The following is a 12610-nucleotide window of genomic DNA, read 5'->3' as shown; positions in this document are numbered from 1 at the left end:
CCGTGCACAGCTGCTCGGCAGAACTGTTAGAAAAAAGAAAAATTGGCAGGGCAGGAAGGCAGCTTTGGGGAAGGCTGCAATAACATTTCTCATTTTGGAGCTTCGTCTCCTTTAGCTATCCTGTCAGCAAGTCACTGAAGAAAACTCAAGATTCACTTTGAAAAGGACTAGTTCTGAGAACGGGCAGTCAGGCCTCCCTCAGAGAGCGGAGGGGTCGGCTGTGCTTAGCCTTCAGCGGGGGCGGGGATGGAAGCCAACGTCCCCGGTGCCAGGGACCCTCCCGCGGTGCCAGGGGCCGTCCCGCGGTGCCAGGGGCCGTCCCGCGGTGCCAGGGGCCGTCCCGCGGTGCCAGGGGCCGTCCCGCGGTGCCAGGGACCCTCCCGCGGTGCCAGGGGTCCTCCAGCGGTGCCAGCAGCAGGCGCTTACTGCCCTGCAGAAGGCGGGTCTGTAAGGAGGGCACAGTCCAGCCTGCGGCCCACACCCAGGCCTGCCTCCTCCTAGGTCCCCCACTTTGGCGGCATGGGCTTCCTGGTCCTCCCGCATTTCCTCGGGGACCAATCAGTGGGCAGCTCTGCACAGGCGTGATGCGCCTTTTCCACTCGGTGGCTTTTCCAGGTGCGGCCTCCTTGCTTTGCGTTCTAGACCCAGCTTCCAAGTGGCGCTTTCTCCTTGGGCAAATGCTCTTGCCCCTTCCTAAGGCCCTTTCCCGGGCCTGTCCCAGGCCTCGCCGTTTTCACTGGCTATGCACTCAGTGGCCTCACAAGCACGTCCCCTCCCCTGAGGGGCTCCCCTAGGTTCTAACTCGGGTCAGCAGACTACAGCCTGTGGGCCACTTTGAACGGCCAGTGAGCTAAGAATGGCTTTTATATTCTTAAATGGTTGAAAACTAAAACTGAAACTATTTCATGACATGTGAAAATGATAAGAATTCAAATTTCAGCGTCCGCTAATAAGCTTTGTTGGAGCACAGTCACCCTCCTCCGTTTGTGGATCGTCCGTGGTGGCTTTTACGCTGTGACGCAGAGGTGAGCAGTTGTGACAGAGGCCGCGTGGCCCCCGAGTCTACGCCATTTACTTTCAGACCCTTTACAGAAAAGTGTGCCGGCCCCTGGTGTAACTTGGGCTCCCCCTCTCCCCGGTAATAATTTCCATTTAGGAACCTACAAGGCGCTGCTGGGCGCACATGAGGGGACCTCGAGGAGACCAACAAGCACAGCACCCGCGTCTGTAGCACCGGCGCCTTGAAGGCAACGTGGACTCGGCGCACTCACAGCTCCTCCGCGGGTCACATCCCATTGGTTTAGGGGCCCCTCGCCCTCTGGTTGTTTAAGTCTGAAGCCTCACCATACTGATCCCTTTCCAGGACCCCAAAGTATCTGATACAACACTGGTGGGCAAGAAGTGCTTGCCCTACAGCTTATCTGTGCAGCTCCCTATTTGCCTGGGAGGCAGTTCAATGATTTTGAAAACCACATATGCAATACTAATAACCTATAACATGCTTTTTCAAATGGGACATAAACTTAGAACGAAAAATTTGCACATTCAGAGGATAACATGGTTATCATATTTGATGGTGGAAGAGCTGATTTCCATTCGACAGAAAGTGCCAATAAGAAAAGGAAACTAATAATCCTAAATTGCATTTACTGTCTTGTATGATTTTAGTCCTAAAGGTGCTACAGAGAATATCATCTCACAAGTAGGGAAACCGAGGCTTAGCATTTGCCTCGGCTCATTGAACCACGGTTCTAACCAGTCTGTGCGCTTCCCTCTGCGGTTAGGAAGGGAAGGGCGCATCTCCTTCCCTTTGGAAACCATGCACTGTTCCACGCCACGGGAGGATCACACAACGTCTCCTGCTGCGTGACCTCCGGAGCGCGAGTCCAGGCTTCTTGTGCGACTGGACCCGTCCGTAGTCTGGGGAAGGCACCACTCTCTCAGGAAGTGACACGTGCTGCTTTATTCAGACATTGACTAGCAAGACCTGTCTAGGGACAAGTCAGGTGACAATGCTGCTGAGTGCTGTGACAGCTTGACATATCGTCATAAAAACACCAACGATGCTATTGATGAGAAAACCACAGATACTGGCCACTCTTGCTATGACTTAGTCCTGGTTACAGGAAAGGCGAGCTTTGCTGAACAGTAAGGACGTGTTGCCCGCCGAAGTTTGGGGACCTCAGGGTCTGAACCCCGCCCTACAGGTTAGCTGGGAGGCAGCCTGCAACTAGGAGGGATCTTCCTGAAGGTCTAATTAAGTCTCTTGACAACATGTTCCAGGAGGACAGAATTCACTGAATTCCATATCCACCCAAGACTTAAAATCATAATTCTGTACTCTGCGGTAAGAAATATTGTGAGAATTTTTATGAGTTGATTTGAGCCAAACCGACAACTGCCAGGAAGTAAAATCTCAACGGATTGAGAAAATGCTCTGGAGAATGGCGGTTTTGCAGCTTATTTTGTGCATTAGAACCAAAGGAGACGTAAGGAGGGTTACATGAAATCCACTGGTGGTAGATGAAGGGGGTGGGAGAAAGCAAAGCAGGAAATATCTGGGATTGGGTAAAAAGTAACATGGAGAGACACGTACTTTTACATTGGTGGGTACAGGATAGTTAATAATTATCACAGCACAGAGATGGTATTCGGGGAACAAGATAACCATGAGGGGTTCTGCTGTCTGTGCTCTGGTGTGGTGGGTGTGCCCTGAGGGGACTGGAAAAGAGAATTACTCTGACATTTCAAAGGTATGTTATTCTTATCTTAGCTACAGAAGGTCAATAGACAGACTCACTTCAGGTAAAGCCTGACCTTTGTCAGGGAAGCTGCAGGCCTAGTCCCACCACGACCCGCTGTGGGTTAGGAATGTGTATGGTCACACCACCCTATGCGGTTACTTTCGGTCTCTGAGTTTCTAAGGCCCGTCATGCTGGCCTCCCCTGAGCTTGTCAGGTGTACTGTGTGGCCCCTCTTTCATCCATACCTGGAAGCTGTTCTTGCAAGACACAGACTGACACTGGCTTTCACGGGGAGAGTGGCCGATCAGGCCACGTGCCACATCGGTCACCGCTAAGTGGAAAGCACAAATCCTGAGACGCAGACGGGATCCCTGTGTGAGCTAGCAGACTGGTCATCTCTGAAGCTTTAAAGTGTAGTTATTAAGGAAGCAGTCTGGAGGACTTTCACAGCCATAGAATTGGACCAGAAAAATCTTGGTCGCTAAGGCAGACCCTGAGTCTCAGGTGAGGACATCAACGCTTAATTAATTAAAAAGGGGAGGTGATCCATCCACCTGGGTTCAACCCCGACTGGGACAGATTTAACTGCCCCTGGAAAACGTGTTACAAAATGATGGGATCTGAGCAAACCCTGATGTAACAAAGGACAAGCTCATGTGTTCCTCTCTCAACACCCTCTAATTTAAGTTCCGATTTCTCTATCTATTGTGATTTAACGGACCATTCATCAGTCGAGTCTATTTTAGGTTTATTTTGAATACTGAAGTGGATATTTTGTTTAAAAGATTATATGTCGGAGCTCAGAAACTGATCTTCCCAACATGATTTAATAAAGCAACATCTCTTCCTATCAAACTGTTTTAAAATGGAAACTCTGTATTCTTAGCTCACAGTTAAAAAACCAAGCAATACCAACGAAACTCTTCCCTATGGAAAGGCAGAGCGTTTACAAAAGCGAGACTGCTTCCTCTGTGTTTTCAATAACAAAAATAAACCGAAGTCCTGACATAGTTGTAGTATTTTTATTCCTAAAGGAAAAAACAGGAACTTTCATTGTACTTTAAAGTTATTACCTCAGATATTTTACCAGCTTAGCACTGTGAATCCGTTTCAGACACAAGAGACCCGCTGCTCTCTCTAGGAAATACTCAATTAGGGTGGTGCCTCTGCAATGCCCAGGGGTCCTGTAACCCATCGGGGGTTCCCAGAGGGTTTCTACAGCACACAGCCCTGGTTGCAAGGCACGCATCGGGCTGGGGTTTTTCCTGTTGCCTGGCTGCTGACCCCCTACAGGAAGATAAGGGACAAGCCAGGAGGGCGGAGCAGCTCGCTGCACATGTCTGGCGGCTCTTATCAACTTATCATATAAGGGAAGGAGAGTGATTGATTTGGATCCTGACACCGCAGAATCTGGGGGCCAGAAACAAAGAGACATTAACACAGATCTGTAGAGGGAATACGGCCCTCCCCAGTGAGCAGGGCAACTCTTCCTGCTGCAACTGACAGTCTGCAGAGAAGACAGCATTGAACACCACTGCTTGCTGCTAGGAAAGGCGGGGAGCGGAGACTCCCACAGATGGACCTTAAGCCCTGGTGGCAGGGCTGAGTGGGCAGCTGAGGACCGGGTTCCCATGTGCCTTGGAATTCGCTAGCCTGGTGGTTTATTACCGAAAGAAAGAAAGAATGTGGCAGATTGTTTTCTTTACTCTGAGCTGTGATCTTGTCTTGGCCGCAGCCTATAGCAACTTTCGGAAAAGCATGGAAAGCGTAGGGAAAAGGCAGTACCAGGTCCAGCACGGGTCCTGCAGCTACACTTTCCTCCTGCCAGAGACGGACAACTGCCGCTCTTCCTCCAGCGCCTATGTGTCCAACGCTGTGCAGAGGGACGCACCGCTGGACTATGACGACTCTGTACAGAGGCTGCAAGTGCTGGAGAATATCATGGAAAACAACACGCAGTGGCTGATGAAGGTAAGAAAACGCCAGTCTCACTTGGTGTGCAGCCCACGCTGCCAAGACTGGCTCTGTTTCTACAACCAAAATATAGTGTGTGTGTGTGTGTGTGTGTGTGTGTGTGAGTGTTGGGGTGGGGGGCTGAAGCAGGAGAGAGACGGCTGCTCAATTATTATTGCTCTTATTCGATGCCAGGGTGTAAAGTAGTCGCGGTGGAAAAGTAGAAAGGGTTATTTGAAAAGAATGCCAGAATCAATAGAGAAAAATCCCTCAAGTTAGGAATCTTTATGCAAGAAGGAGACGAAAGCTTCTCGGCTGCTCTGTTTGTTTCACTAATTTAAACGCAGCAACACCCACTGCCCGGGATGTTATAAACTGGTGGCAGGCATGTGAGGGAAGCTGTGAACAGCAGCGGGGGCCAGGAAAAACGTGACAATCATGTTAATTGCTGATACATAACGGATGGAGTAAAGTGCTTTACCAATTTCCTGAATTTATTTACTAAAATAGATTGTGACTCTTAGTAAACGAGAGGAAATTAAATAAAGCAGACCTTATGTTTCTCAGGATCTCAGGGCTTTACCCCAAGGGTGTATCATTTGTAAACGGGGTAAGTGTTCTAAGTGTCTGGGGGCGACTCAGCACTGCAGCCCCTTCAGCTGCAGCCCTGGCTTTGAAGGTGACCCACGTGGGATGGGAGTACTTATGCCGTGACAAGACAGTCACGTTCTTGGGGCTATGATGACTCCACTGTTTCAGAGAATTGGCCAAAACAGGAGACTGAAAGCTCAGTCTTTCTTTCACAAGGGATCGCGCTCACATGTAAAGCTGGGAGCTATTTATACAAAACCTACAATCACCCTGGGATTTTGCTTTATATGCATAGATTCTAAAGGTGGTTTAAACAAATTGTGGAAATAGATTAATCATTAAGTATTACAGTGACATTACATCGTGAAGCTTACATGGTAAAGGGGGGGACTATTTAAAGCTACGTAGGAACTTTAACAAGCTGGTTCACCTCATTCCAGACTTTCCCCAGAAAAGTGTAATTATGTCCCGTCTTTCATTTCACCATGAACTTTCTGTTAGGATACCTTATCTTAATCTCAGAATAGATCTCGGCTCCTAATCTGTGTTTCTCATTAAGTCTCCTGCCTTCAGAGAGGAAACGACTAAGTTATTAGTAGAGCCCTGAGCCTTAATGAATGAATGCTCCCAGCATGGCTCTCCCTGCAGCAAGAGGGGTCGCTTCAAATCAAAGGACAGAAAACAACAGAAACTCATCCAAAAGACCCGCCGTGTAATACAAAACTCATTAGTAATATCTCCATAAGCACATCCCTTCGGGGTAGATTTTCCAGTGTAAGTTTTTCTCTTTTCCTGAGAAGGTCCCTGTGGTCTGCTCTTTTTAAATCTTCTAAAACTCGCAGGTGCGAAAATAATAATGTTAAATTTAAAAAGTGTGCAGTGACACCGGTTCAGATATTTGGGAGACCAGACTGTCTCCCAAATCTCAGCTCACTGTGGCTTCCCACTTCTTTTTCAATGCGGGTGCTCTCGTGTGTGGAAGCTCCCGACACCCACTGTGGCACGGTGTAGGTTCGGGCTGACAGCGGGGGCAGGGAGGATGAAATACACTCCATTCTAGTAAACACTCTAATCTGCCCAGCTGGCAAGTCGTCTCTTAAAATAAACAGTCAAGAAACATAAAAGAAGGTCTTGCCAAATGTAAGACTGCTAAGTGGCATTTGCTTAACGATGCCCATATTACATCTACCTGAAACTCCAGAAGCAAAGCCCGTATTTCTTTCTTAGACACAACCCCCTCCTCCCGGGTCTTTGAGACTCTGTTTAAAGAAGAAAAAGGACAAGGAATTCGACATAATGTGACCCAATTTTTTTTCCTTTCCAGGTTCAGTTAGTAAATATTTGAACAGTGGCACAGTGGTACTTCTAAATTCCTTCTTTAGCTATCTAGCAAATTGTCACCGAGAGTGACTTACTGTGTATCTTTTCATCGGCTCAGCACCTGTTCTCCTGCACTGTCTGGGTGACACACACCTGAGGAAGGCAGGCCGCTCTCAGTTTATGGGCTTCTGGTTTGGGAATGAAAGCAAAAGAGCAAATAGGAACCCACTTAAAGTGATTAAATGGACCCTCTCTGCTTGTTTTTTTCTTTGGTGTTTTGTCACCTGTGATAATAAACACTGCGTCTCTCCTAAGGGAGAAAACAACGCACAGTGGGACGACAGATAAGCCACCGGTCATAGGAGCTAACACCACAGTCTAACACCTACTGACAGATTATCACAGAAAGAAAAACCACAGTTCTGTGTTTTCCATTGTTTTCCATATTTCCTTTTCTTTAGGGCTGTTTATTTTTTTATGTTTTCATATTTCCTTTCTCTCCCGGACCAACACTGAAAATAAGAGAGAAGGAGAAACAATAACAACAACAAAAACCTTTAAGATTTTAAGAAAAGTTGTCAAGAAGGAAAATAAGACCAAATTTCTGGTTAATTTCAAGACCCATGAATAGCGTTTGCACCTCTGAGCACTTAGTGCTGCGCGTAGCTTGGACTAAAACAGCTGGGTGCACAGCATCAAAAGATGCCACACTGCCCCTTTCATCTGCCAGGCAGAGGAAGTGTCAGACTTCTGAATGAGTTCAGAGGAATATGAATGGAACAATACAGGGCAGGCCAACTCTCTGCTTAGTGGTGAAGCAAGGAGAAGACGGACCCAGGATAGTTCGTGCACCCGATATGCCACAATGACCTACAAAAGCACTCTAGGTCACGTTCCCTTGCTAACCCTGCAGCTATTCTGAACCTCTGCGCCAGGGACATTAAACACACTTTGTAAGAACTGACAAATAACTTACAAAATGGATCATGTCTTGCTAGGACACCGAATTTTTTTTTTTCCTTCCCAATAAGAGGAAATAGGGAAAGGAAATAAACAACTATTTCACACTGATGAATACCTCAAATTTATAAACAACTGCAAAGTCTATTGTGCTTTTAAAACAGAATGTTTTGAAAAATACAGCTAATGCCTATTAAATTGAGGTAAACATTTCCTCTGTCATATCACTTATTATTTTTTTTTAATGACAGAACTACAGGCTAGAAACTAAACCTGAATTGAGATCCTTTTCTTACTTTAAAAGATATATCCTTGTAATAAGCACGAGAACTACTCATCAGCTGATATGTAGGGAACAGTGTGATTTTGCTCCTCAAAGCAAAACTGCTGTCAATGGAAAAAACTGATGAGACAGACACTCCCCTGAGCTCGGCTCAGCAGCCCCTCCCCCACCCTGCCAGGAACTGTGAGAGTGTGTGTGTGTGTGTGTGTGTGTGTTGCCACAAAACCCCCAGAGCTTGGTTCATTAACGGAAAGAAAAAAATTCCATCATGTCCATAGCTAACGGTCTCCTGAAGTGCTGGAGCAAACGAACCATCCCTGTACAGCATCTGTCACATCCTGAGTCATGAAAGATGATTGTTCAGTGTGACAAAAACACTTTATGCATTCCAATCAGCTGATTACACTCCAGGTTGGGGAACAATGGTGACTATTATTACTTAGCAACATAGTAACACCATTATGGTAAGGGATGAAGAGATGATTCAAGTTTCACTATGGTGGGGGAAGTACAATATGTTTACGTTTGGAAAACGCAAATATAATAGAATGTTTACTATGTATATTATACGAGATGTACAGTACAGTATGTGACTGAGTACAATATATAAAATATAATAACTTTATATTCTATGGCAAGTCCATATGCAGTATTTGCTTTCCATGGTCCAGTAGCCTCTGCTTATGAAACGGGGTTGTGTGACACACTGGATTAACTATGTAGGTATCATCCTATGGGGACAGGATTATTTGCCTGCAGAGTCTAGAACTAGGACGTGGACTTGTGCACACAACTTCCATGAGCTCTTCCTTCCTGTTTAGAAACTGGATATTCTGTAGTGTCTCCATCCTGAAATGGGAAAATCGCTTGGTTTTAACCAATGTGGTTCTTTACAGTTTACAAACTGGCTGTAATCCAGAAGTTATCAGTAAGCAGCTACTTGATACGGAACATGAAAAGGATGATGGTCTTATAATAAATCGTGATCAGGTTGGCCCACAGTGCCTCTTTTCATCCATTAAATAACTGGAATTTTCTAGTTACTCTGCAAAACAACAGTTCCAATCAACCCTACCAACATGTGGATAATTTAAAAAACAAAACAAAAAAATTATGAACTTACTATATGGGCAATGTAAGATTAAGAAGTCAAACCATTAAAACAGTAGTAAATGGGAGGGAAATTCTCCTCCCACCTAATCTTCGGTCCCTTTCTTCAAGACGAGCTCTTAGAGATTTACACTCGGTCTTTATTGTGACCAATTTAATATCAAAACGAATGAATTTCCTTAAGACACATACAGTGATGTTATGCCACGCTCAGAATCTTTTTATGATTGACAAATGACATGAAAAGAGGTTGGCAGGAAAAGGTTTTATTTAGGGTGTGGAAGACTAAGATAAAGAAGAATATAAATTGAAGGGGTGTGTGGGGTGGAAGGCGGGAGCAGCCGACGGAGGGCGGGGAAGCTAGAGTACCTGTGACGATGGATCGAGAGAAGAAAAAGGAGCAGAATATGACACGACTGTTTTGACAGAAAGGAGGTGGTTAACATTGTTCCCTGTTCTGGCCAAGAAATGACACCAGGGCAGGAACAGCTCTGTGGATTGCCTGAGGTGAAGAGGGCATGTGCGGTGACCCACGGACCTGTTGTCTGCTTCCCAGTCGGGTGCTTAGAAGCTGCAGAATATCTGCGTGACTTAATGAGAGCAACAACTCAGCATCTATGCTTTTTCTCTCATAGCAAGTGCATAGTTACTTATATAGACTTATTGTACACACCTATCTGATCATTTATATTAAAAATGAAGGCAGTGAGTCACATACTTGTATATATTCTCTCTTCACTACATCCTTCTTTGATTGGAAGGAGACTGACAGTAAGATTTTTCTCCTAAAGTATTCCAGAATTCTTCTGATATAAGGAGAGCTGCTCAATCACCCAGTCACACTGTGGTCAATAAAGAAAGAGTCGTAACATAATAATAGGCAGCAATCGAGTGGCAGGGAACAACTTTCACGCACTTTCCACACCTCACCTCATTTGTCTTCAAAGTACCTCTAGAACACAGGCATGGCAGATATCATCCCATGTGCTTTTTAATCACGTATAGACACAGCCAGGATAGCATCAATGTGCTTTGCAGTTTAGAAGTCTTGTATGGATTGCCGGAGAGAAAAACAAACATGGAAAAGCATGCATATCACCTCCTCTGACAAGAAGCAGAGCTTTCCATGCGGCTGGAAAGACTGCAGAGAATTGTTGAGAGAAGTGTGAATGAATATGAATACAGTGTTATTTCTTGGTTCCTTAACGTAATTTGAGTGAAAACCACCCTACCCCTCCCACCCCTTTGGGAGTTTTCCGGTTCAGGGCAAGTGGCATTAAAGTTCATTTATTTCTTCAATAAACACTTTATTGAAGGCCTGCGTGTGTCCAGGCAGGTGCTTGGGGCAAATCAGTGAGCTGAAGAAAATGACTGCGGGCCTGGCCCCCGTAGGGGACATGCTACATTTTACTGCCACATTCTTGTCAGAACATGAGTGACAGGAGGTGGTAAGTGCTACACAAAACAATTAATGAGTAAAAGGAGCGAGAAAAAAACAGGTAAAGGAGCTAGGAGTGTGGAGAGAGAGTGGGGGTGCAGGGGAGCAGGGAGAAAGAGTGTGGTCACTACACGCAAATCTTTTTTACAAAAGGAGAATCAACTCAAACTATTTCCGAAGGTTCGTTTTTTCTGATGACCAAAGTAATACATGACTACTGTAGAAAACAGAGGATACAAGGAATGTATAAAAAATAGGATGTATCTTTCCATCATTCTGCAATAACCATCCTGAATATTTGCCTCTGTATGTGAGATTATTTTTAAATGTGCTCTATATACTTCAATATTATATACACCTATTCCTACCTGATAACATAGTTTTAATTAAAAGTAACAAGGAAGTGAGTCTGAGAGGTCAAGAAACGTGGCTGGCTGCCCAGGCAGTAAGAGAAGCAGTTCCCACCACCCACGAGTCCTTCCTTAAGACCGTACAGGGTGTGAGGGCATCGGGTCCAGGGCACAACTCAGCGCTGGGCCACCAGAGCCCAGCGGCAGCCTTGGCACCCGATGGCCACTGAGTGGGCAGTGCTGTCAAATGCTGATCGGTAGGCGATCTGATCCTTTCTACATGGGGATGGTGCCAAAGCTATGAAGAAAAAAAAAGCAGTTGGGAATAGTCTCGTGTGTGAAATAATCCCATGAAATTCCGCCTTGCAGTTCCCCAAAGTAAAAACAAATTATATGATAGTCAAGAGAGATGGCAAACAGTACATACGACTAAGAGCCCTTTTCTGAGGGTGACACCCTGAATTGCACAGGGTGAAATGGAGTCCGGGTAAATACAATTCAGGCCCAGGAAAGTAATGTGTGACCTGCCCTGTCCCCTGTACGGTTTCAAAAACGACCAGAGTGTATCTCCCATCTGGCCTTCTACAGACAGGTAGAACCAGACACCCCTTGGCATCAGCGCAACATTACTGTGTAAAATGAGAAAACAAAGCTCAACCATTTCCATGTCATCAAAAACTAAAAATTCATGGAAAACGTTTTAAATAAAAGTTTCAACAAATACTGGGATTAAAATGACTGCTTCATGCATGGTCTGAAGATAAAGGACTGAGCGCTCCCCTAACACCTGAATGGTGAGTCAGGTGTGCTGTCTGCTTTAAGTTTATATTTTAATTAGCTATCTCCCCCCTGGAATCACCTTTCTTTCTTATCCTAGTCTTGCAGGCACCAGCTCAGGATAGGAAACCTATTCAAAACCGCCTTGGAAGTGGCCTAATCCTTTTAGCATCACACTCCCCCAGCCGTTACCTTTGCGATTCAACCAGGACCTAATTAAAGTGTCTGCAGGACCCGCCCCTGGGGACCCTAATCACTCGGCTCCAAGATCAGCCTCAGTCTTCCCTTTGAGCAGCCGGCCTTTCACGGGTCTCTAAATTGCTTTTGTTATTTTTACACAGGCAACTTGACACTAGAGTACTCACATCCAATATTTAGTATTTTAAAGAACCACAACCAAGCAAACTAAGTACTTGTGTAAAGAATATAACCTGCCATTTTTTAAATATGTAATTTCATTGTTTTCGTGGACAATGGTGGTGTTTAAGGGAAGAGATATTAAGACACAGAGGTCTTGGTAAATAAACTATGTTACTGTGTTGACAGTTTCCTAGAGAATGCGTTGTTTACACGGGCAGAATAGGCACAGTCTTCAAAGGAGGCAAGCACTTAGCCTCCCGTTTCTCAGCTCTCAGCGTTGTCACATTCCACCCAGACCATATTAACACCTGCTCACACATGAAGGGCCTTCCTGGTGTGTGTGTGTGGGAGGGGTGTTGGGGGGAGTGTCCACCACGGTGATTTAATCCAGTGATAAGCCTGGTGACAAAACTGCCACCTGTCTTAAGTACCCAGTACTCCAGAACATACATCAGCACCTTCACTATGATTGTTCCAGCAAATTCCAGGGGTGAAGGTGCAGCCCAACTTGTGGCCTAGCCTCTGTATGTCACTAATCAGCATTCAGTATTGGGCTGAACACGCTCCACTTTGGCCTCCAAAGACACCTCTGGGTATTAGGCTCAATAGCAAGAGGGAAGAAACGTATCTCGCAAGTGTCTCTGTTCGTGAGTCCACAGCAAACTACAGTCTTTGGTAGGACCTACTGAATCCTGTGGGGGCTTGATAAGGACAGTTAGTCTGA

General features: G+C 45.7%; 2 protein-coding genes across 9 annotated transcripts in view; one reads left to right on the top strand and one right to left on the bottom strand.

The window, feature by feature from the left end:
• Positions 1–12610, bottom strand: part of MCPH1 (microcephalin 1) — a 254860-nt gene that overhangs the window by 109463 nt on the left and 132787 nt on the right. The window lies entirely within an intron of this gene.
• ANGPT2 (angiopoietin 2) overlaps positions 3972–12610 on the top strand; it is a 54955-nt gene continuing 46316 nt past the window's right edge. Inside the window, exon 1 of one of the 2 annotated variants that reach the window (XM_019717766.2) lies at positions 3972–4715. In XM_019717766.2, the coding sequence (XP_019573325.2) occupies positions 4428–4715 (288 nt within the window). In that variant the 5' untranslated portion in view covers positions 3972–4427. The remainder of the gene's footprint in view (positions 4716–12610) is intronic. The other variant, XM_019717765.2, reaches the window with a different exon arrangement.

Source organism: Rhinolophus sinicus, linkage group LG04 (assembly GCF_036562045.2).
Source record: "Rhinolophus sinicus isolate RSC01 linkage group LG04, ASM3656204v1, whole genome shotgun sequence".
NCBI classification, from domain to species: Eukaryota; Metazoa; Chordata; class Mammalia; order Chiroptera; family Rhinolophidae; genus Rhinolophus; species Rhinolophus sinicus.
The sequence above is the reverse complement of the archived record's forward strand: the minus strand, read 5'-3'. Positions and strand labels throughout refer to the sequence as shown.